The sequence below is a fragment of the Zonotrichia leucophrys genome, chromosome 9 (genome assembly GCF_028769735.1).
Source record: "Zonotrichia leucophrys gambelii isolate GWCS_2022_RI chromosome 9, RI_Zleu_2.0, whole genome shotgun sequence".
Lineage (NCBI taxonomy): Eukaryota > Metazoa > Chordata > Aves > Passeriformes > Passerellidae > Zonotrichia > Zonotrichia leucophrys.
The window spans coordinates 11,246,203-11,270,194 of record NC_088179.1 but is presented as its reverse complement, the minus strand read 5'-3'; the positions used below and the strand labels follow the sequence as shown (position 1 = coordinate 11,270,194).

General features: G+C 38.9%; 1 protein-coding gene and 1 long non-coding RNA gene across 3 annotated transcripts in view; one reads left to right on the top strand and one right to left on the bottom strand.

The window, feature by feature from the left end:
- The window catches only part of LOC135451736 (uncharacterized), a 36,878-nt gene extending 23,293 nt beyond the window's left edge, over positions 1 to 13,585 (bottom strand). Inside the window, exons 1-2 of one of the 2 annotated variants that reach the window (XR_010441423.1) lie at positions 13,541 to 13,585; positions 1,447 to 1,644 (exon numbers count right to left, since the gene is read on the bottom strand). This is a non-coding gene — a long non-coding RNA (uncharacterized LOC135451736). The remainder of the gene's footprint in view (positions 1 to 1,446; positions 1,645 to 13,540) is intronic. The other variant, XR_010441424.1, reaches the window with a different exon arrangement.
- The window catches only part of SLC9A9 (solute carrier family 9 member A9), a 174,725-nt gene that overhangs the window by 123,349 nt on the left and 27,384 nt on the right, over positions 1 to 23,992 (top strand). The window contains exons 13-14 of the mRNA XM_064721191.1: positions 6,139 to 6,187; positions 11,208 to 11,287. Of these exons, the coding sequence (XP_064577261.1) occupies positions 6,139 to 6,187; positions 11,208 to 11,287 (129 nt within the window). The remainder of the gene's footprint in view (positions 1 to 6,138; positions 6,188 to 11,207; positions 11,288 to 23,992) is intronic.

Below are 23,992 nucleotides of genomic sequence, written 5' to 3'. Positions count from 1 at the left end.
CAGAATGGAGGATACCAGCTATCTACAGATCCAGTTCATAATTCTGGCTGCTCTGCAAATAAGTTCATCATGTAAATGCAAGCCATCATCTGTTTTTAAACTTTAGCATTTTCTTCACACAGCTATAAGAAAGTGGTAACATTTTATGCAGTGACATTACTCTCAATTACACAATCTTTTTGATTAAGGTCACATCTAGAAACTATAACTTGTGGATCTCTTATAGAGCACTACAGTTCTTTCTTCAGTCTTATCTTCTATTTGCATTTACCCATTATCTTCATGCGTTTCACCCCACTTCTATTTGGACACATTTATACAGCTGTCTTAATTTAACTGTCAATTCTGCAACAAAATAGTTCTCCATATGTCCACCTAAAATGGGGCATGGACTTCAACCACAGAACAAATGTTTAGCATTTTTTAAAAATTATCTTACCAGTTTTATGAAATTCTAAGTTCAAAAGTCAAACTATATCACTTTTACCTCTTACATGATTCAACAAGTTTAAAATGACACTTTTCATTCCATTGCAACATGTTGCATATAGAAAGCATTAGCTGCATGACAAACAGCTGTCATAACCATTCAGGAAGCATCATTTACCTTCTAATTTCTTTTAACCCTCCTCAGCATGAAATTAAACTGATTTGTTCTTTCTGCTGTGATGTGCAAGTGATTACTCTTGCCTTAAACTTAAACTGAAGTGTTTTCATTTATTAAGAAAATCAGCTGAACTTTGAAGATCCACACTCATGCCATAATTCCTCACAGGTTTGTCAATGAAATACTGTGCTATAAAAAAGCAGATGTTTTTGACAGCATCAATCCACAGAAAAAGCAGCATGTAGCAGCAACAGAGCAATCTAGAAGCAAAAGCAGATTTTAGGTATCAGTTTGCTAGGAATACACATCACACTTACTGCCACATGGACAAGAATAATATCCTAAAAAATCATTATTTATCCTGAAGGTTTTTTAATTCAATTACAATGATGTATTAGAGACCATGAAACAACCTTTTTTTGGATTTTACTCATGTTTCTATTCTTTACAGTTAATAATTCTGTACTGAATGCAATATGCTGATGATTGATAGCTACAAGCTTGAGATTTATTCATGCAAAAATATTCAAGACTCCTGTTGCAAATGCTGTTTAATGGCCATCTTGGAAAATTGAGTTCTAAATCACTTACTCAAAAAACCTTTCTGGGATGTGTAGCTTTTGAGATGCAAGCTGAGGCTTCAGGATTGGCTTAGTTACAGTGAGCCAGTGGAAGGCTGAGGCCATTGCACTGACAAAGTGACTTCTTCCAGTGAAACCTCTGACAAGCAAAGAAGCCAATATAGTTATTAATTAACTTACAGCAGCATTCTTGGAGCTCTAAACAAAAACACAGCTGTGCTAGATTTTGTACAAACATAATAAAGGATGTGTACTTACAAGCTAAATACACAAAACAGACGAGCCACCGGGTGAAGGAAGTGGTGTTATCCCCATTTCATAGTAGCAGGCCAGAAATGGATAGAGATGCCAGACCTGTCACACCTCTTGCACTGCCTTTGTTTCCCCACTGGTGTAGAAAAGGACACAGAGGACACTTGGCTGGTCCTGACCCTCATGTGACAGCTCAGTGATGTCCTGTTCCACCAGGAACACATTTACCATCATAACTTGGAGCAGGGGAAGATTGCTACTTGCATTAGGAGAGAGTTCTCTTTCCCAGGCTTGATCTTTTGTTCATTAAATCATTAGCTGCCTTAAATAATACAGATATAAACAATTTTTCTAGGGGCTTCAACTAGATAGAATTAATTACATGCTCTCAGGACAAGGTTTCAAATGAAAGCAGTCCTGGCTGCCTCAGCTGGGGCATGCCTAACCCCTGTGAGTCCATGGCAATTGCAAACCAGACTAGGTAGAACTGCAAGCCAGATTTAACTTGCATGAACCAGGCCCTGCTGTGCCAGTACAAAAAGCCTGTGCAGGCCCAGAAGGACAATTTCAGTAATAAGAATTCAGATTTCAGAGAAATGTCTCTATTTGCAGGTTTTCCAGCACTTAAAGTGAGGGAGGGCTGAGAATCACACTTGTAAGTACAGACACCAACAGTTCTGCTCTGTGTGCCTAGATCCTCATGAAGATGTGAGTCTATAAAGGGTTTGATGTGACTCCACTGTAGAAAGCAGAGATTTTATCCTACACTGTTGTTTTTGTGGTGATGTGAGGGAATTAAAAGTTTACAATACCTGAATAGTGATTTACTACTCAGTATTCCTAGGGATTGGTGGTGCATTTTTTACTACTGATTCCCCTGGAAATTTGGGATTTATCTTTTGATCCATTTTCTTTTCAAACCACATAAGGAAAGATGTTATCAACTGCTTTGTATTCAGTAACAAATTCCTTCTCTTATTACCAAGCACATTCTGACTTTTGCTAAAAAAATGATGCACTTGATAGCACACAGGGATTTAAATCCATCCACTGCAAGGGGTACTTGTGCAGATTAATGCACAGTTCCCAGCAATTCTTTGGCCTAATTGCTAGAGGCTGCCTCAAGTCAAATCTTCCCTTCCACATTTTGAGCAGAGCAACTGGAAGCATTCTCTGAACCCAGGTTTTGATCCAGTCCTTATTTAAAGACAAAAAAACATGGCACATGCCCTACCACACCCCAATCCCCCACCCCAAAATCCTGAAAAGGCCAATACAGAGAAGCTGCCAGGGGTTTCATTTCCTCCCTATCTAGGGCATTTGGACCTGAGGTATTACCAAAGCCTATCTAAATACATAAAGTAAACTTCACTGCAGGGTAGAACTGATTAAGAAGTCTTTGAATTTGTCTTCATGGAAGAGAAATCATCCTAATGTTTAATGTATAGAATGAGATGCAGAAATAAAAGCATACAATATTTAGAAGACAAACAAGGAACAGAGAGCAGCCAGGGAAAGTGGGACAGAAAGGCAGAAGAGAGGCTGCAGGAAGTAAAAGACAACAGGAGAATAGAGACAAAAGTTGATAGTAAGAAAAGAGAAAAAATACTAAGAAAATATTTTTTCAGAGCATGCATTAGATTTTCTCACAGGAATAGAAATCTGAGACTGTTAAAGGGGAAAAGATGTTTGTACAAATATTTTCAGGATATCTCTTAGAGGCAGTTACAGTAATTCACACGTATTTTAAGCTTGCAAATTCTACAGGCAATAGCATTTGATCTAGCAAGCCTTTTGAAGAATTCAAGGTTGTAAACTCCAAGTGCATATCTATGATTAATTTCAGTTGCATATAATTTGGTATAGTTTGTTTTTTCAATATTTAATATTTAGAAATATTAAATTCTACTTCATGTCAAGTGTATCAGAGCTAATTCTAGAAGACCATGACTTTTAATCCTAGGGGCATGATATTAGGCTCCCAAGCCTATGGCTGGATATGAAATAATTAGCCACAATTTCAGAACTGATTAGACTGAGTTAACGTAGTTCATACTTCATTAAATTACAGAAGCACATTGCTGTTTTAATGCATTAAAGAACTCTCCCATATAATGCAAAGAATAATTTGGTTCTTCTCCCACAGGACTTTAAATCACCTGGTAATATTCTGGTATTCAGACTAACTCCCAGTAGTGAGATACTATTCCATGAGAAAAACAGCAATTACATCTGACCATGTATTTTAAATGAAGGCAAAGAACAGACCAAATAAAGTGTCAGCTCAGGCTCTGTGAATTCATGTGGCATAGAAGCCTTCTTTTCATTTTCATACATTAACAACCTAAGTTTGAACTCCATATTTATGGTTGGTTTTTTTCCAGCCTTAAATGTAATACTCCTGTTAGGATGTCATGTGAGAATCTTCATTTGTGCTTTATTATAATAATCTGTTGTCTGCAAAATAAATAAAGCAAAATGTCTAGCTGTCGCTGTAGCTGTAAGGATGAGAAATTATAGATGCAGAGAAGCTTCAGCACACCACAGATTCTGCAGAACTCAGGAAAAAAAAATAGGATTTACAATACCAGTTAATTCCTGCTGTCAGTGGAATTAGCTATTAGTTATATCCTGCTACTGAATCAATATCACAGCCAGAAACTCTGCTCCTGCCATCCCCATGGCTTCTCCCTTTTTCCATTTGCTATTACAGTCCTTTGAGTCCTGGGTGAAATGTTTTCTGTTGTCGTAGCTCGGTCTCTAATAACACATCACAACTCCAACACACAGCCAGGAGTGGAGGTTTCTCAGCTCCAGAGAGGTGAGAGCCGCATGAAGGCTGAATTACCTCTGTCCCAGAAGTGACCTTTTTTGAGATCAAGTTAAGCTCATTAAGAGCAGTGTTGGGAAGTCAGGTGCAGCTGAAAGGCAGGGCTGCAGCACAATCACATGTAAATATGTTGGATTTTTTTTTACTTCCAGAGCTCTGCAGGCTCCAGCTGATGTGCTGCTGGTGGGTTTATCTTGGCCTGGTGCTGGTGCACACATCTAATGAATCAGCACAGTCTAATAAACACTGCCTGTGCTCAGGAAACAGATTGGCTTTCTGGTTCTGACCTGGGTTATGAGTGTGGGACCACAGCACCCACATTTGCACCACTGCTGCAGCTTTCACTGCAGGCACTGTCCTTGCCCTGCAGCCTGGGCAGGGCTCTCACGCTGCTCTGTTTTACAGGGCTGAGCACAGATAAGGCCCTGGACACTTCTGTTCTGCACATGGCAATGGCAAACCCACTGCCAGATAGATGGTTAAACCTCTGGGTAATGATTCTTTTCCTTTTCATATGTAAATTTTTCCATTTTAATGAAATGGTAATACGTTACTTGCTTTATTCCAAACTAATGAATAGGGTTAGTGTCATCAGAAGCTTTTCCTTGCAATTTAAGGGCCAAGAGGACAAAAACAAAAAATAAAAGAATGAGAATCTGCTACTCATTCTGTCTCTTTGTTGAGTCACCTCCAGGATGGTTATTTTTAATAAAAAGATGGAAATATTTATGCCTGAAAGACTCAGGTTTGTTGGAGCTCTAGAGCTATGATAGAAAGAAATGTCTTTTTTTTTTGTCCATTCAGTATTTACATATAAAAAGCATCTACTTTGCATATAGTTCCTGTCATTGTCTCCAGTCCAATAAGAGTGCATGCATAACATTCACAGGAAAGAATGCTGAGGTATGCAATTGTTAATATTAAATATTATTTTAAACTATAATGTGATGTGTTATTTCCAAAAGCAAATCTATACTCAAAAATGAGGACTATCAGAAAACAGTGGCCCTTAATTAATATCCAGTGAAAGACTACATTTTCTTCGCATCAGAAAATTCTGGTTGGACCTACTACTTATGTGGGAGCTTGCAAGGTGCATGGGGGTTGTTGGTCATCTTAGCTGTAGACTTCAGATTTGGGTGATAATAAGGTGCATTATTTATCATCACTCATTGCTTTCCATACTTTCTTGTGTCTTTCATCAGCACAAGCCTCTGTTGTTCAACTTAAAACATTTTTCAATTGCATTTCTCCTCAGCTCTGAGTATCAGCCATAATCAAAATATGTCAATTCTTCCTTTAAACCACATCCCTTTAAAGAGCCAATTTTATTTTTTTCCCATCCATATGGGATGTGAAAGTGCCACCCAGGTTATCACCATGTTGCACATCACTCCCTGCAGTCTCCCCTCCCTTCTGGGTTGCTTCCTCGTACGTGGTGTGCCAAGTAAAGCCTTTTCCAAGTGCCTCAAGAGATCCATAGTGCAGCACAGGCAATTGGAGTTCTGCAATCCCAGCCCCCACTTCCAACTGCAGCTCCTCAGCCCTGCTCCTCTGACAGCAATTAAGCATTTCCTAGCACAGGGTAACAGCTTGATTGTCTCTCCCCAGAGATGGATCAGAGCCAGGAGAAAGATCTAGTCTCAGGTGTTAGGAGTGGCAGCTACATGGAAACTTAAGTTCTCTAAAAACTTCAGAACTTCCTTAATTTAAAAAGTGATCCTGACGTTTTCCCAGCTCTTCTCCTCATTTCTCACCTAGTAGGAAATGAGTGACACAAGAAGCATTTTTACACTCAAAGCTGTCTAATATACACCAGATCATTACCATATGTCCTCAGGTTTGGTTTTTTGGTTTTTTTTTTTCAGAGTTGGCGTAGATCCAGATGAAGATCTGAAAGCTAGAGCCGCGAGCCAGGTATGTCAGGCTTTTGGACATACATGCTGCATTTAAAAGTGTTCAGTGTTTGGCAGATCATGGCTGCACCTGTGGAAATGAGAGATCTCAGAACAACCTTTAATCCCTCAGAATTAAAAAGCAGAATTTTTAATTCTCAACTCTAGTAGGTCAGGTGTATGAAAATATTTTTCAGTTATTTTTTACATGGAAGCCAGAGTACATTGTGAAATTGAAACCTCTAAAGGGGGCTCCTGAACAAGCTGCAGCTGTTCATCTGTGCCCTTCCATTTTTTGTCATATATATATATCACTATTATATATGTGGTGCAGTTCCAAGTGCAGCACTGCCTGCAGCAGCAGGAGGAACCTGTACAGTCAGTGCACAGAGACGGGACCTGTGGCTCAGCACAGTGAGTGACAGCAGGGGGACTGACGAGAAGCCTCAGTGCAGCTGACAAGGTGACACAGCAGAAAGCCAACAAGTGCCTGATGCTGGTGATACCATCCCATGCACCCTTTCAGACAACACAACTGGAACTGAAATTGAAATCATCCAACAAGAACAAAAACGTAGAAAATAAGTTGAGGAAGATATAAGATACTTTTTTTCATTTCAAAATACATTAGCGATACCATTAGGCAAAACTTTAATATCTCCTATGTGCTGAGTATTCCTAACATTTGCACATTTCTGAAGGCACATAAGGTGAATCTCAATTTTCATTGTAACAAGTAGAACTCAGGTGCCTAATTACCCTAATGTTTCTTTTAAAAGAAGGAAAACAAGATTGTTTACACTGACCACATCTTTCATTCTACAACCAGTCACTTGCACCATAGCAAGGCACCGTTTTGTTCTGAGTCTGAGGGGCCTCATGCTAAATTCACTTTCCTAAGCATCTTGATAGGAATTCCAGCAATGCCTCTGCCCAAATTCTGAACAAGAGCAGGACACAGAACCATAGTCTATTCTTGACTGGAGTACAGAGACACAGAATTGCAGAAATTTTCACCTTTTCAGCACTCATGAATTATCAAAGATCAGGGAATGCAGCATAAAATTGACTGAATGCATGTTTTGCAAAAACCTGATTTCTTCAGAAGCTGCTAGGCATCTAATTTTCTCATTTTTTTACTGAAAATAATAATGTTTATTTACAACAGTAACACATCCAGTGTCCCAACTGTGCTCTGTGAATTAACACCTATCCCTTCTGACAAAACTGAGCAATACAACACAGAAGGTGTAAATAAATATAACACTTTTCATGCCCTATCATGTCCAGTTCAGCATTCCTTATAGTAGTATATTATACCTCAGAAAAAAGTTTTGCTGTTCTGATTATTCTTCCCTCCTCCCATAGTATTTTATTTTCATTTGTCTGAATTTTTTTTATATTTGACATCTCAACATTTGAGTAATTCAGACCTTTGCTGCATTCTCTGTAGTCCTCACTGTTTTAGCTCAGTACCTATCATAGTTATTCAAGTCAGGTTGTTTCTTCTAATTTTCTCTTCTTCCCCTGTGTTTCTCTTTGCTTTCACTTTATTTCCAAAATGATGTTTTTACTTAGTTTACCTTTCATAACTTATTTTCTTCCTATGTTACTGAGTCTTCACAGTGGAAGCAGTTGATTTTCCTGCACATCCATCCCTGCACAAATATTGGGGCAGGTGCCAGTACCTCCCACTGCCAGTCAAAGCTCTTGCCCAGATGAACTTTAAACCACATGCCCACTCTCAGTGCTGTTAATTGAAGCCTCAGGGGAGATTGTACCAGAAATAAGAACAAAATATCTTCAAGAACAAGATGTTTAAAGGAGAGCAAAAATTAATGGAAAAGAAATCTCTAGGCCTCTCCCTGCTCAGTCAGAGTACTCAGCCAGAATGGGAAAGCTACAAGGTTTGTTACCAAGATTTGAATTTAGCTCCTCTGTGCCCACTCTAACTACCAGGACATGGGTACCTTGTGGGAGCCTCTCAATCCATGTCTGTAACCACACCTAGATTTTTTTTTAGGGGCAGAATAAGCCTTAAAGACCTTCCACCTCATGGGTACTACGTCAGATTCAACACCAGCTACATGAGTGCAAAACCCTTTTCCCTCCTTACCTCATCATCTTTTTCTCCCTTCTTTCCTTCCTTTGCCTCCCAAAAATTCAATTTTCTGTGAAGAGATCTGATTTCTTGAATAAATCTATGTACACAGTTATTTCTACACTTCTGATTATGTTTTATTTTGGGATACCTAAACCAATAATTTTGGCAGTCAGCTGGCAGCAAATTCCAGTTCAAACTGTAAGACCTGGAACCCAGAGCTCCTTCCCTAGAAAAGGTGCAGACCCTTTTCATGTATAATTAACATCTGTACTACACCATATCATCATCCATCAGAAGCATATCTCAGTTTCAATTCTGTCTTGCCACCCTTAAATTTATCATTAAATCATTATCACAGCATGAGCATTAACAAAAGGAAGTAGCCTCATATTCATAGACATTTGATTATTGATGGACTGTCATAACTTAGTTGTGAGAGAAACTACAGAATACATACTAAAATAATATATATTATTGTATAGAAAACAGTATGTAAAACAAACCACTTTGCTGCATATCATGTACATTCAGTGTACAAATACCAAAAGCTAACTCTGAAAAGCACAATGCAGGGACACAATCACTAAGCATAGTTATAAAGTGGGTCTATTTTAAAAAGGCAAAAGCTTTGTGGAAGTGAGCTATTTAACTAAATTCTCATTAAAAAACATAGTCAATAGGATATTTCATTCAGATGGCTTATGTATCTCAAATTCTGCTATATTAACTTCAGTTGAGAGAGGGTAAGAAATTATTTTCTACAAGCACTTCAGAAAAAAAGTCGTAGATAGGCTATTGATCTCAGGAAAAAACTAAATAGCATGCAAAATGCTTATCAATATCATCTCTGTCAAACTAATCTGCATAGTTTATTTAACTGTCCCTACATCTTTGTAAGTATAATAAGGAATTTAGTTACACTGTTCTCATCAGTTTCATCTGCCAGCTGGTTGGTGAATTTATTGCAAGGACTAATGAGAGTAATCTCCATATGGGCAATTCCCATATGGAAGAAGAGATGTGAAAAACTTTGGCATTTTCCCTTCCCAGAGAGAACTACTTTTACCTCTCTGAACTGTAGGGAAAGTGAAAAGTTACTCTTTAAAATCTTAATATCCAAAATAGGATCCAAGGATCTGCAAGAGCCCTGAAATATTCACACCAACATCTCCTGTCCTCCCTTGCGCTGTTTCTGCAGGAGCTGCACTCCAGATAACCACCCAGATCCCCACTGCTGCAAGAGCTGATAACACAACACAGATTTCATAGACAAAAGGAGGAAGGTGCCACATGTCAAACTAGAAATAAAAGAAGGCCCAGGTCAGGACCAGAAAGCCCCTGGAGGATTATACTCTTGTGTAGATCTCTTTGTCCACTGCTTTCAACAATTCATTTTCCTGAGTGAGGAAACCTTCCTTAAGAGGAAGCTAGAGGTACAATGAGTTTGGAAAGAGGAATTAACCAACAACAACATGACAATGCAAGCAAAGGACACAAGCCATTTACAGAGCTCACTGTGCTTTTAACAAGCTGTCCTCTGCCCCTCACATGAGGACAATATGTTTATTTCCATGCCTGTCCTTCTCTTCCTCATCTCTACCCCTGTGAGCTCAAGTCCTTCCCTCTCCTTTATTCCGTGTTCTTCTTTTTCTGACCTAACACAGATTTTGCTTACAATCAATTCCTGCTTAAATGTTTCAACCCAGTCTTTACCTCGCCAAAATGCACTTTAAGATGTTTAGAGCTTGGAAGAGTGTTCTGCTGCTTGGTTAGGGATTAGTATCATCTTCTTCCCTCTCCCCCCACAGCTTCCCCCAGTTACTGGGAGGGGTTGCTCAAATACTCAAATCAGTTAACCAGGAAACAGATCCCAAGAATAATAGTTGTTCTATTTGGTGCATTTGCATGTTCAGTGTGACCACATTACCAAAATCATAACAGTTACAGCATGGATTCTGTCTAACCTTATCCAAAGCTCAATTACATCAATGCTCCCATGGTTCCAAAGTTCCCATGAACAGGTTGCCTGGGAACTAGACCTTACACTTTTGAGGGTCATACCATTGACATTATCATCACCAATTTACATGTACATTAATCTATTATAAAGTATTCTATTTTAATATATTATTAGATTAAAACATGAAAATTAACAGATTAATTGGTTTAAAAGTGCATAAAGAAAAACATTCTCATTTAAACTAACCTAACTTGCCACAAAACAAAACCAAGACAGTTTAATATTGTTAGAGAACTGGCCACCCTATTCCTAATTTCATCCTGATAGCAATTCTTCCACTAGTACTGATGTGATACCTAGAGTATGACCAAACTGCCTTTGTACAGATAACTGTTCCTAATTTATTATTCCAAATTAGGACCCTGAGGAAAAGGATAGTCCACCTCTCTACCTGTGCAGCATGTTACAGAATTAATACCCCTGCAGTATGGAAAGGGTATTTTGAGCCTTTTCAATTCAACTCATGTCCCCCTCCCCTTGGAAGGAAGTAGAAAGGACCTTCCTAGTTATTACAACATCTCAGTCCCTTTGGGAAAGGCATTTTGTCAGACATACACAAACAGCCTCTGATCTTGTAGGAGTAAACTGAAGTAATCCCACAACGGCAATTAAATCAAAATATCATTTTATTGATCTCAGGGTATAGCACTTCTCAACTGCTTAAAAAAATTGAATCATTCATAAGAATAAATGCTACATTCTTGCAATGAGTGCAGCAATGAGAAATGTGCTGTATGAGCCAATTTTCTCCTGAACTGATTCACAGGGATGACATTTGTGCAACACAAAAGCTTTTTTTAAATTAAAAAAGTACATTTCATTGTAATTTGGTCTGACATGTATTCTTAATATCAGAACTCCATGTTTTACTTATTTTATAAAAATGCTTCTCACTTCATTCATTTGTTTATTTTGCAGAGTGCACCTAACTTGGATAAAAATACAACCAAAGCTGAGAGTGCATGGCTGTTCAGAATATGGTATGGCTTTGACCACAAGTATCCTTTTCTGTTATAAACCATGAATGAGAGCTGCACTACAATTCACCTTCAAAATGTTTAAGAACCAAAAATTATTATACTTTTATAAACCAAAAGTGTAATCTATTTTAATGTGTTACTAAGGAGAAGAAATCTTGCAAGTCCAAGGCAGCAGAAGGTCCAGCCATGACTGAGGCTACAAGGAGGTAAGGAGGTCTGAGCTACAGCAGCATATAGACAATACATTTAAATTAATCAATCTTCTTAAATTGCTGGATAAAACCAATCCTATCATTATTTAGATAGGTTGTAGATCCTGTGTTTGGGGAACCAGGAGGTTGGAGCCAGAAGCAGCCAAATGCCTGCTGCCTGACCATATACTGAGAAAGGTAGCTACCTCAGGAAAAAATAAGACAACATTGGTTTACCCACACTTGTAAGAAAACAGAGAAAGAGGCATCCACTATGAAAAGCTCCCAAGACATTCTGAAGCTCATGCTTCCTAATCCCTGGATTCCTAAGCCTTTGTGCTCTATTCACATTCCTTCTGAGGCATGTGCAGTACAGACCCTGAGTATGGGTGTCTGCTGCTTTACTCCAGGAAGTCTGGTTTCCACATCTTTGCATTTCAGGAAAATAGTTTAAGTGATAAAAGAACATCCTCGCTAAGCCAAGGCAGAACATACAGTCTGACACGAATGCCTGTGCAAAACCTGTAAATACAGCCATTCTGATTTATTGCCATTTGAAACTGACTCTGCACAGGCTTTGCAGAGCTGCCAGTGAGATCCCACAGCAACAATCCCCCCAAGCCTGTAGCAGGCACACAGTGGATACAGGAGAAGCCCACCTGGTGATTTCTGTGCATCCTGGCTCAGGAGCTGAGCACGCAAAGCCCTGCCAATGCTGCCCCCGTTATCCTGCAGCACATCTATTGGTCAGTCACCCTGCACCACTGAGCAGAAATTAACGCTCAGGCTGCATGTGTGTTCTTCCTGATACCAGCTGCAGCAAACCAGAATGAAACATTTCAGCTAATAAAATGTAATTCTTTGGGAATACAGCTTCCTTGGAGAGTTCAACTGAAGTTATCCTTCAAAGAGACTTTTGATGGAAAAACAACTTTTTGGTTAGAAATGGATGGTTTTTCCTTAATTCGTCTACTCAAGCAGTTTTAAATGCCAAAAAGCACTTAGCATTAAAATTTTTCCCTTGGATAATTCTTCAAGAATACATAGAAATAGTAGGTAAATGTTATATGAAGTGAGAAAATATGTTTAAATGTTAATGTTGAGTAGCAACATGAGTGGCTTTAACCACCCCTTTTTCAGAAGAAATAGCCTGTGGTGGTGGTATATCCTAGAAACTGTAAGTCAGAAGGAACAGATCAACAGGGTGAGGGGAAGGGGGAATTTTTCCTCTGAATATAAAAAATAAAAGAGAGCAAGCAAAAATGTGGAAGGCAGGAGCAAGACAGAAGCATGAATTAAAGACACGAAAGAGAACAAGGGCAGAGATAGAAAACAAGGGACAGAGGCAGAAGAGGGAAAGAGAAATCAATGTGAAAAAGTCAGACAGCAGTACATGCAAAATGAAAAATCTGTAGAAGGCACCAGAAGCACTACTTCTCAGCGGTCTGTATGCTAGAGATCTTGAATATGGGTGCCTGATGCTTTATTCTATAAATTCTGGTTTCTATGTCCCTTTGCATTTCAAGAAAATATTTTAAGTGATTTTTAAAAATAGAATTTTTAAAGAACACATTTATTCATGTCAGTCTCACTACTAGTCAAGCTGTAATCTTCCTTTAGAATTCAGATGTTCAGAGATTATAGCTGTGCCATTACCCTAAAATATATATTTATTACAAATAATACATCTACATTTCCCTAATCCTGAAAGTGTGTGCCCATATTCCTGCATGGAATCATAGTTCAACCCACTAATACTCTGACTCACAGTTCTAAGCTTTTCTTTGGTAAGAATACTTCTGAAAGACATTCTTTTCAAGGAAAGAAAAATTATTCACCCAAACTTTCTTTTGCCTTGCCTAATATTATAAACCCAGGTTGCTAGATTTAGAAGAAATTGCCACATAGCATAGTACATGTCCCCAGTACAAGACTGCAGAGAGGATTATGATAAAGTTTTCAAAGAAATGACACAGCAAACTAATAACCTGTGTCACAGCTGAGACAGCCAGGATACACAGAGTATTATCATACAATTCCAGAAGGCTTTAAGCATTCTCCATACACAGTAACACCTTACCTCATCAGAAGGCTTCGTGTCTGCCCACACAGAGGAACATCAGATCACTTCAGAAGGCTGCAAGCATCTGCCCTTCTTGTTCTTTAGCCCAGCCTTTTACCCCCTCCTGTTAATGCACTGCACCTGTGTGCCCCTCACTGTTAATGCACCACACTTGTGTGCCCTCTGCTCCCCTTGGTGGTTGGTCAGTGCCCCTGGGCACTCCATGGCTCATTGCTGGCAGTGCTGCTCACCTGCTGCTCACAGCTGTGACCAACTGGGGATGGGGCTCAGCCCATCCCAATCACCACAAACTGAGTGCCTACATATCTGTTCATATACTTCAAAAGCATACAAGACTGTGACATTTCTATAGTTTGACATTTGCTCTTAGGCATTAACACAAATCTACCCACTCTTCTGGCAATGACATCTCTTATGCCTATATTTATTTCACAGGAGGAAAGCAAGAAGGAGGAAATATCACTAAGGAAATCAAAAAGTTTTGCTGTTCTGTGCTGTCTTTATGAATGATTCCCAATTAGTTCAGTGATCTTAGGCAATAGCAAAATGCCATGCTGGGGCAGAACTATGCAAAAAATCCCTGCAATTCTGTTTGAGAAGCACATTTTATTTTTATTCTGAAAGAAACATCAGGAGCCTGATCTAGAGCCAAATGGGTTCAATGAAGATTGTATTCTTTCAGCAAAAGTTTCTTTGAAACAGGTATTGACACCTTGGAAATATATATTTTTCTCTAAAATCTAGGCTAAGAAATCATAACATTGAAATAACAAAAATGAAGAACAGATCAATTTTAGTAGGTAGAGTTATCCTCTTGGATTTCCATCTCAATAATTTAAACAAGAAAAATGCAAAATAAAATAGTTGTATCTGGCAGGGGGTCACTTCCAGTGAGTCAAGTTTTGTTTTTACAGCCTACAGTGCATTACACCATTTGAAGCCATAATACCCTACTGAAGGCTAGTGGGAAAGCAAGGGCATCAAAAAGGTTTCAAGAATTTATCAGGAGAAAGAGACACCACAGATTTACAATCCAGCATTTTATATACATCTTTAAAATGTTGTGCTTTTTTCAAAGCAGATGTAGGCAAGTTTAGCTAACAAATGAATGAGTAGGTGGGAATTCCATCCTGCAAGGGCAAGAGTCTGTGTATGTATGGGCAGAGCAAGATGAAACAGAAAAAAAGCAAGAAGGGAAGGGAGACAAGGGCATCAAATGCACAGTAAGTTTCTTTAAACACTTTGTGTTAAATTACAAGAGAAGTTTTGGTCCCACTGGCAGCAAAGTGTGATCCTGTTTTTGTGGCAAAGGGGCGAGGATGGCACTGCACAAGGTGTGGCCCTCCAAGAGTAACACGAGCAGAGCACCAGGGCGGAGTGAGGGGGAGGCAGGACAGGGACTGTGGCTGCTGTCAGCTGGCTGGACAGGAGCTTTGCAAGGACAGACAGGGACTGTGGCTGCTGTCAGCTGGCTGGACAGGAGCTTTGCAAGGACAGACCGACTGCACCCCTGGTACTGCTCCAAGCCCCCAAAGAGCAATGCAGCTCTCTAACTTTGCACAAAACTCTGCTTTTTGAGTGGTTCACACACTGATCCCTGGAAAGCAGAGGGAGGAGAGCTTTCTCCTTCTATACAGATTTATTTTCAATGTGAGGAACTAACACTAAGTTGCGCTGAATAGAAGCAGGTGTCTGGGGCAGAGTGAGACAATTCTCCATAAAGTAACTCCTTAAAGTGTTTCTGCTTAAACTGCAGTTGTCCACCATTGAAATTCACGCCTTTAAGTTTGGTTAAAAAAAAAAAAAAAAAAAGCTGTTTATGTCCTTTGCACTTGCCTGAAATCCATCAGCCAAAAAGAATTGCATTCTTCATAGACTTCAAAAGTTTATCCTCCTTATCAGGGCACCTATCATTTTATTTCTCCTGTGCTTTGTACGTGGATAAAACAGACATAATGGCTGACTATTGAGCAAGATAAGTACTATTCTGTGCCTGGGAGAAAATGGAAAACCTACTAAAAGCAAAAGTGCATTCTGGGGTGAACTGACAATCAAAGACAAACTCAGCATTTTGTGGTCCTTTCAGCTGAATTTTCCTTCTGGGCTGGCTTGTCACTCTCCTATCAGAGACAGACATCTTTGGAAGAAAAAAGCAAGGAAGAGCCTGAAAGCATGCACATGCATGCTGTTTTCTTTTACCTGCTGGAGAACTAAAAGTTTATCAATATAAATCAATATTTTGATTTATTCTTCTTTTAGCATTTCAGTGAAAACAACAAAATTGCACATAGAGCCCTGGTTTTGGCCCAGAAACTCATTCTGATATGCCGTTTTCAAACAGAAAAGAATCTTATCTGAGAGACAATTCAGTCCAATCATGAACCACAGCAGCATTAGATAACACAGCCCAAGCCAAGCCAGTACCACAGAAGCACTGCTGCAGGAAGGGCTGGCAGGAAAGGTGGCCAGCATAGCACAGAAATGCCAAGAGAGCCCAAGAATCAGCTCTGCAGCTGTTAAAAGCAGATCCTAAAAGCTGAGAGGAAAGCACAAACCACAGTAAATGAGTTAGAGTGGATCTCAGAACATGAGCTCAGCAAAAGCAGCTGCCTGTATCATAAGGCTTCCTCAAACAGTGCAAACTTAAACAGCACTGGGAGGGTCCCAGAAGGGATTTTATCATTAGAAACAATTGCCTGGACTTGGTTCAAAGCTCATTCCCAAAATATATTTTCAAGAACATGATCTAGAAAAGCTCATTGTTCTTTCTGCAGCACAGATAATCAGTATAGCTGATTTGGTGCTATTTCCTGACCCTTTCAAGGACACAGGATTGTTGAAACTCTGCAAATTAACCTAATAAATAAACATGGCTAATAATTAACCAGAATAATAAGTGACCTCGGTTTGTCCTCCATTCACAGAAAGAAACATAGATAAATAATTCTGAAACAATTCCACATTGAATAAGCCAGTAAAATCCTTTTCATTTAAAATGTTTCACTTATGTCAATTCTTTGAAAGTCTCGTTCATGTCCAGATATTTTTTTACAGTGAAAAATTACTAAGCATGACTTAAATAACAAGTATGAATGCAAAATTAAGTACAAAATATTAAATGAAAAATCTTTGGGTTTTTTACAATATTTGACATATGATCCTTTTCACAGTTACATTACATGGAGACACACACAATTATTCGTTATCATTTCTTGATGTTTTTATCAAAAAATGCAAATCTTTCAGCCCACCCTTTCCTCATCACAATCCTGGAATAAGGGAGCTTCAGGTATTTTATTTCCACAAAATATAATCAAAAGGAAATAAAGCTTGAATTTTTACTATTTAGATCTTTCATCCTGACACTAAGATTCAGTACATTGCAGAAAGGCCTGTTTACATGTTTAAAACAAAAGCAAAAAATTAAATTAGGGGGAAAAGGAACAGACAAGGGGAAACTGTAGAAAAATCAGATGCTTTTTCATAGTCTAATCTTAACTCTCAAAGTTACATAAAACAATACAAACACTAAGTCATTCTGGAGTAGGACTTTTTCTTGCCAAGGGTGTTACTTCCCTGGTAACAAAGCCATTATATCAAATTTCTTGATTTCTTTAAAGCCTTCAAAGAACTATGCATTGCTTTTGCCTTTAAAGGAAGAAATAGTCACATGGGAAAAGCTTTATGAGATTAAAAAAATAAATCAATGTTCAAAGTAATGGTTAAACAATGCAGGGATGGGACAAGTGCAGGAGAACATGTCATTATTGCTGCAGTCTGAGGAGCAGGGAATGCTTTCCTGGAACTGTTACTAAATCCTTGTTGTCATCTATCAGAGGTGCTGGGCCAGGTTTTCATTTCTTTGCATCAAATGCTCATTGATTTTTATAAAAGTTTTGCACAGCATCAAAGGCAGAACCTGACCTGGAACTTACTGTGGACAGTTGCTTAGAATTACCAGCTTTTCTATTGAACATCCTGGCTCATATGACATATTATACCTTTTGTGTGTGCTGTTCTCTGAATTTCTGATAACAAGGACCTCAGCTGAATACAGAGACTTCTCACAGATTCTAGGTGGCCCAATATAAGTACTTGGCTCTTTATGCAATTATATTACTTTCTTTCATGTAATATATTAATACTATTAGAACCTGCAATAGATAGAAATCACAAACACTCATATCATATAGAGTTTTATAATTTAAAAATAAAATTGTTCATAGAGGAAATACACTTTAGTCTTTCCAGTACAAAACCACTCCAAAAAAACCAAGCAAAAAAACAAAAACAACCCCAAACCAAACAGAAAACACCTTCCAGTTCTGCAGCTTACTTCCACCTGCATAGCTGCCTGTTACAGAACCTGTCAAATGAAAATACAGAACTTGAAGGAGTTGATCTAAAGCTTAGTGAAGTAAATGGACTCACAGTTTATTGACCTGAACAAATTATAGCTTAAACCATCATAGTATCTGATTTTTCTGATAAATATTATCATTCTGTGTGACAATTCTTTCTTTCCCTCCCCTTCTCACTTTATTATCACAGCAAACTGAAGGCTGACTGTACAAAGAAGTAGAAGCCTAGGCTTGTATCAGTCCACTCAAGCATGAAATTATAGTTTGTTGACTGACAATACTTAATAGCACCCAAGAGACCCAAGTATGATATCAGAGTACAGAAGCTTATAGCACAGATTTAATCAAGCATAACTTAAAATTCTCTTTCAAGTCTCCTATTATTTCATTTACACCTCTGTATATGCAAAAAGTTACTTTGCAGTACATCTAAAGTGTTTTAAAGTGTTCTTCTGCATGTATGTCTTCCACTGTTGTGTTTCCAGACATTTCATATGTATTGGAATGCCTGGATGTGCCCACAGCACATCTGCATCTGTAATACCATCTATAAATGGCACTTCTTTCACAGCAGCAATTGTCACAGCAAGATACTGCTAATTATAACCTCATCTAGGCAAGAAATTGGTAATACTTCCTAGTAAGGGGCTGTTATTAATGTTAAATTACAGTGGGATTCCGGTAAAAGCTGGGAGACTAAAGGGATCAGGATGATTAATTTTATCAAGCAGGAACGGCAAAGAGCACATTAATGATCTTCCATCAGAAAATAGTGTTGAATTGAACTCTTTTACAGAAAGTTAGTATCTGGATGCAAACTCCTTATAAAGTCAATGATATGTTCCAGTTCCTTTGAGTAGGTGTGAACAAGACCTTCCACACAATTCTTATTTGGAAGATTGCTCTGTATTATTGGCACATCCTCCCCATTTTAAGTGGTTGCTCTAGAAAAAGCACCACTGGTCCCCTTAGTTTGTGTTGGCTATGATAGTTTCAAGTTTAGTTAAACTACTTTAACACCCTAACACAGCAGCACCAATAAGGCTGAGGCAAATGTGCAAATGTGAGAGGAAAAAACTTTTTTTGCCTCTATTTTTAAGAACACTCAGGCAATCAGCAATTCAAAATGAAGCAATTTCTGGCAGCAGAAAAACTCAAGAGCCATTTTCTATTTCTGATATTGAAATAGGCACATGATTCACTGGAACATGAACATCATCCTGCATTCAGACAGACTGTGAATCAACCAATCTTAGTACCAGTTCTTAATTCAGCTCTTCTCAAGGGGATGCCAAGGAAAGGTGGAAAGGACAGATCAGAGGAATGAATAAACTGACATAGGTCTGACTACAAGTCTGCATGAGGTATTGCAGCAGACCTTCACTCTGACTAGCTCACTTTAACTTTTGTCAGAGGATGTACAAGTCCCAAGACAAAGGCTGTCTTACAGCTTACACTATAATACAAGCTTCTTGAAATGCATGCTTAAATGCATGAAGGAATGGAATAAGTATTTTTATCTGATTATTTTCTTCAAATTTTTAATTTGTGCTAATATTCCCAAAGAAAACAGTTTTAATCTCTTAAATACTTATTTTAAAATATTGCAAAGGATGTCTTATTTAGGCAGGCAGCTCTACAGATTTTTTTATTTTGCTCTTCCATGTAATTATGTACTGAACACAGTTGTGCTTTGAATAGTAAAATCTCATTCAAATTTTAAAAAATTCCAAGTGCTGATGGACTTGGAGTGCTTTGCTATTTGTTCATTAGGAGCTTATAAGAAATGTTTTACTCAATTTGCTAAAAGCAAGCTGATGCTTTTCTGAACTGATTCTGTAAATTGTTATTTATTATATCCTCAATAGGCAAATTTCTGATCAGTGCTATCTATTTTAAACAGTAGAAAGCCCCAGCTTTCCAACATGTCTGAAATAGTTCAAGAGGAAGTTCCCCTCTTGTTTCATTTTGATGCTTGTTCCACTAAGGACCCGTGGTCTCATCTCAGCTGCTGTCCCACCACCAGCAGAGCACCAGTGGCACAGCCCTGCAGGGCAGGGGAGCTGGCAGTGCACACTGCAGGCCCTTCACTGCACATCTGTGTCCTCAGCTTTAGATTCTCCACGTGAAAAAAACCATCCCTACTCACATCCATCATTTCCCCACACTGTGGGAAATTCCCTTCATTCTTCCTTGGTGGAAGCTGGGTTCCTTGAGGTGAAGTGTGAGTAAAGTGGATTTTTCCTCAGCCACTGCACTGTCCTGCACAGCCTTGGCCATGCTGGTGCTGTTCCCCTCTCTGCTGATCAGCTCTCAGGTGCAGAGACCTGATTACTGTTCTACTATTGATAGAACATCTAAAACCAGTTCTAAGAATTTTCAGCAGTAACAATAACCCCTAACATTTCTGATATCATTAAGCTAAGAAGTGATAGACAGTTCTTTAACAGGGAAGCACAGAAATGGTTTTTACTCATAAAAAGGCCAGTATAATTTGTTCAAAGGTTGAGTCCTCATTAAAGATACAGAATAGTGCATGTCACAAATGGTTAAAGCTTTGAAATTCTTTGTGGATTATTCACCAAAATTTGCATTGCTACACAGCATGAACTATTTTTGGATTCTGCATAAATAGAATATCTAATACAGAGTTACATTATAATGAAATATGCAATAATGCAAGAACCCATAGAGTGCTTTTCATGTACTGCAGGCATCCAAAAGTTTCAAATGCATAAAATATGGTTACACTTGCTGCACAAATGACTGCATATGAGGCTTATTCCCACTTAGTTAAAACTCAGTGGTAAAAAATACATCCATACAGGCTGCTATGACACAGTTAAATTGCTATTGATGTTTTGTATCATGGCAAGTATCAGCTGGAACAGGAGTGAATTAAGATTGTGATTGGTCACTAGGGCTTGGTCCTCCCAGCTAAACTGGAGACTTACAATTTGCGTGATGCAGAAAATTCTGTTTGCTAATGATCCATGAAAATGCAGATAAAACAACTCTACACCAGATTGTTCCATAAGTTGCCACACAAATTTAAAGAGGCAATATAAAAACAGTATTATGCTTAGTAATCTTTGATTGTCAATTCAATAATATCTTAGATTTTAAAATATAAGGAAAGAATAGTATTAAAATATAACACATATGCAGTCCACATTGAATGCAATATTTTTCTACTGTCATCTCCCCAACTTGCATTCTCACTCACACAACAGTACAACCTCAGCAGCAGGACTGAAGAGAGAAAGCAGAGCCTCCACACAGGCTGATCTCTATCATGCCTGCTAGGATATTTTTAGGACACAGAAACAGCAGTTTTAAACCCTCTTGGGCTAAGAGGAATCAAAAATCCTGATCTTTCCCTTCACAGATCAGTGCTTTAACACCTAGGCTATTATGTAAAAAAAGTGGCCAGTAACTCACCTGGCAGCATGAGGGGTTTTTTGGTTGAACTCACTGCTGTCTCAATGAGTTAGGGATTGTACAAGGACAACTAACTTAGCATGTCACTTTAGGAAATAAGGCAGAAATGAAATATCTTCAGAACCCTTTCCAAGTTACAGGGACACTAAGGCATCCTCCACTTTGATACGTCTCTTCCCAGCCCAGGGATATGATTAGGAGCCTAAGGAGATTAGTGGCTAATAATGCAGGTGACTTGTGGTTTATTCTTAACAGGGTAAAATGCCAACTGTGCTCCTTTTATGCACGTTCACCAATTTTTCCAAGCACACAAAGTACAGCTGAAAATTACATTGCTACTTTAACCTATTACATAGCAATAAATATACCTCCTTCTCTATGTTTTTGCTTTAGGCTCTGTTGCTACAGTTTTAACAAAACAGCCATGAATTTATGGTGATAGCTTTACTTTTGCACATAGAAAAGCTAGATCTATTTTTTAAGCATAAGTACATGGATGCTTCCATTATGGTACAACTGCAAAATGAACATTATGCCTTGGATTGCTTTTTCTTGGACTTCCTCTATTAACATATCTATCATCTGTGCAGCACAGAATTGTAATCTGCTACCTATTTCAGTAATGACACACTGAAATATTAAAATATTTTCCTAGTATTAGACAGGTCTGATGACAATGGACATCTCCTGGACCAAAGCTCACTGCACTGAGCTTGGGCACACAGCAGTTCTGAGTGCACACCGAGGGTGTCCAGGGACATCCCTGCAGAGCTGCTCAGACAAACCTGACACAAGGCCTGGAGTAAGTTTGGGGTATGATTTCATGCACACAGGGGCAGCCCCAGTCCACACAAATGAGCCCAAACACTCCCAGGCCAGCTCTGCCTCCCTGTGCCAGGGAATTGGTACCTGAACCACCCTGAGGGCTGTGCCAGGCTGGAGCTGCTGCCTCCTGCATGCACAGCCAGGAACAGGTCAGGGAGTTCAGCTGTGAAACACAGCTGTAAAAAGATGGGGATCTGATCAGCCTGGGGAGATCAGGGCGAATGCATCACAAGGGCTTTCTCAGGAGTTCCTCAGAAGACACACTGGGGACCCTCTCCCATCCCCTTCCCTGAAAGGTGTGCTGCTCTCCAGTGTGGGGAGGGAGTTCCTGCAGCAGAAGCTGCAGCCAGACCTTGCCTCCCTCTCCATGGCTTGTCACTACAGATAGATATTTTCTACTCAAAATTTCTGCAGAGCAGCTGATCAGCTGCAAAGCAAATAGCAATGACTCAGTTTATCACAACAACAGAATGGGAATTAACGTTAACAAGCTAATGCTTCATCTGATTGTGAGGAGCTTTTTTAATCTTGTTTCTAATTAATTTTGACAGATTGAATTAAAATGCTTATTTGCTTTGCATTTGATGCATGAGGATCTTCCCGACTTCCTCTCGTAAGACATGCTGTCAGCACCAACCTTTGTGAGCCCTGTTTTTTCCAGGCATTGGACAAGAGGACGAAGTCCTTACTTCCACTTGTTAAGAGGCCTCTATTTTTCAGCAAGATTTTCCTTCTTTTTATTTTTTTTTTTAATTTTTCAGATGTAGAAGTTTTAACTTGGATAATAATGCATAAGCTCCCATTTTCACTATAGAGCCCCCTCACTATATTCTTTTCTAAAAGCCTTCCTGTGTTAGTTCCAGCTGAAGTATCAGAGGAATAGATCTCTTATCCTTCTCTGTACTTTCTGTCAAAACACTTGGAAGAAACCTTTTTGAGCCATTTCAGCTGGAATTAACAAGAGAAGACTGATTTCCTAAGGTATGCGTTCCTTCTCCTGACAGTCAAGGAGACAGGCTGCTCCAGGAGAGAAATGACTTTTCTTGCATTCTTTCCCCCTTCTGATGCATGAACAATTCTCATTACCATTCATTTGAATTCTTCTTGCTTGCAGGGGTGGGTGTAAGTTCCTCAGCAATGAGCATTTTTGAGAGCTCCTGTGTGCAAAACTGTAACTATCAAACAATGCTCAAGACTAATTCTCATGAGCCACAATCTATCACAGTCAGGAGATTATTGGATTCCTGTGACTCTGTACCCTGTGCCTTAATACCTGCAGTTTTGATGACTGCTGCTAGAGTGCACAAATTTCAGGGAAGGGGAAACAAAAGAGGTGAGTAACGTCTTCCAGAAAAAAAAAAATCACAGTAAATGATAAAGAGCTTGGAAGGTCAGGAGGTATAGTGATTCCACAAAGAGTTTCAGCTAGTCCCCTTAGACTGTACATCAACCACGCTCGTAAAAGGCATGGCATTAGAGCACACAGGTAACTGTTCTGATCTGTTTAAAAAAAAACTCTACAGTTACACAAATTGTTGTAAAAACAACATACAGGAAAAGTATATAGATTCATTTAATGTAAAAATAGCACACAATTCACTGTCATCTTGTATTAGCATCAATAAAATAACAAATGCCCCAACAAAAAAGTAAATCCAAAATAAGCCCTTTGGAATGAATGGAACTGAATGACTCCTGACATAACTTAGCTCTTGCTCCAAGTGCTGAACCCAGCACAGATGGAGTTTGTTACTCTGCCTTAGAATTGCTCTGAGGGCAGAATTTTCCTTGGTGACTCCTTCCAGTTGTTTCATTTGGGTGG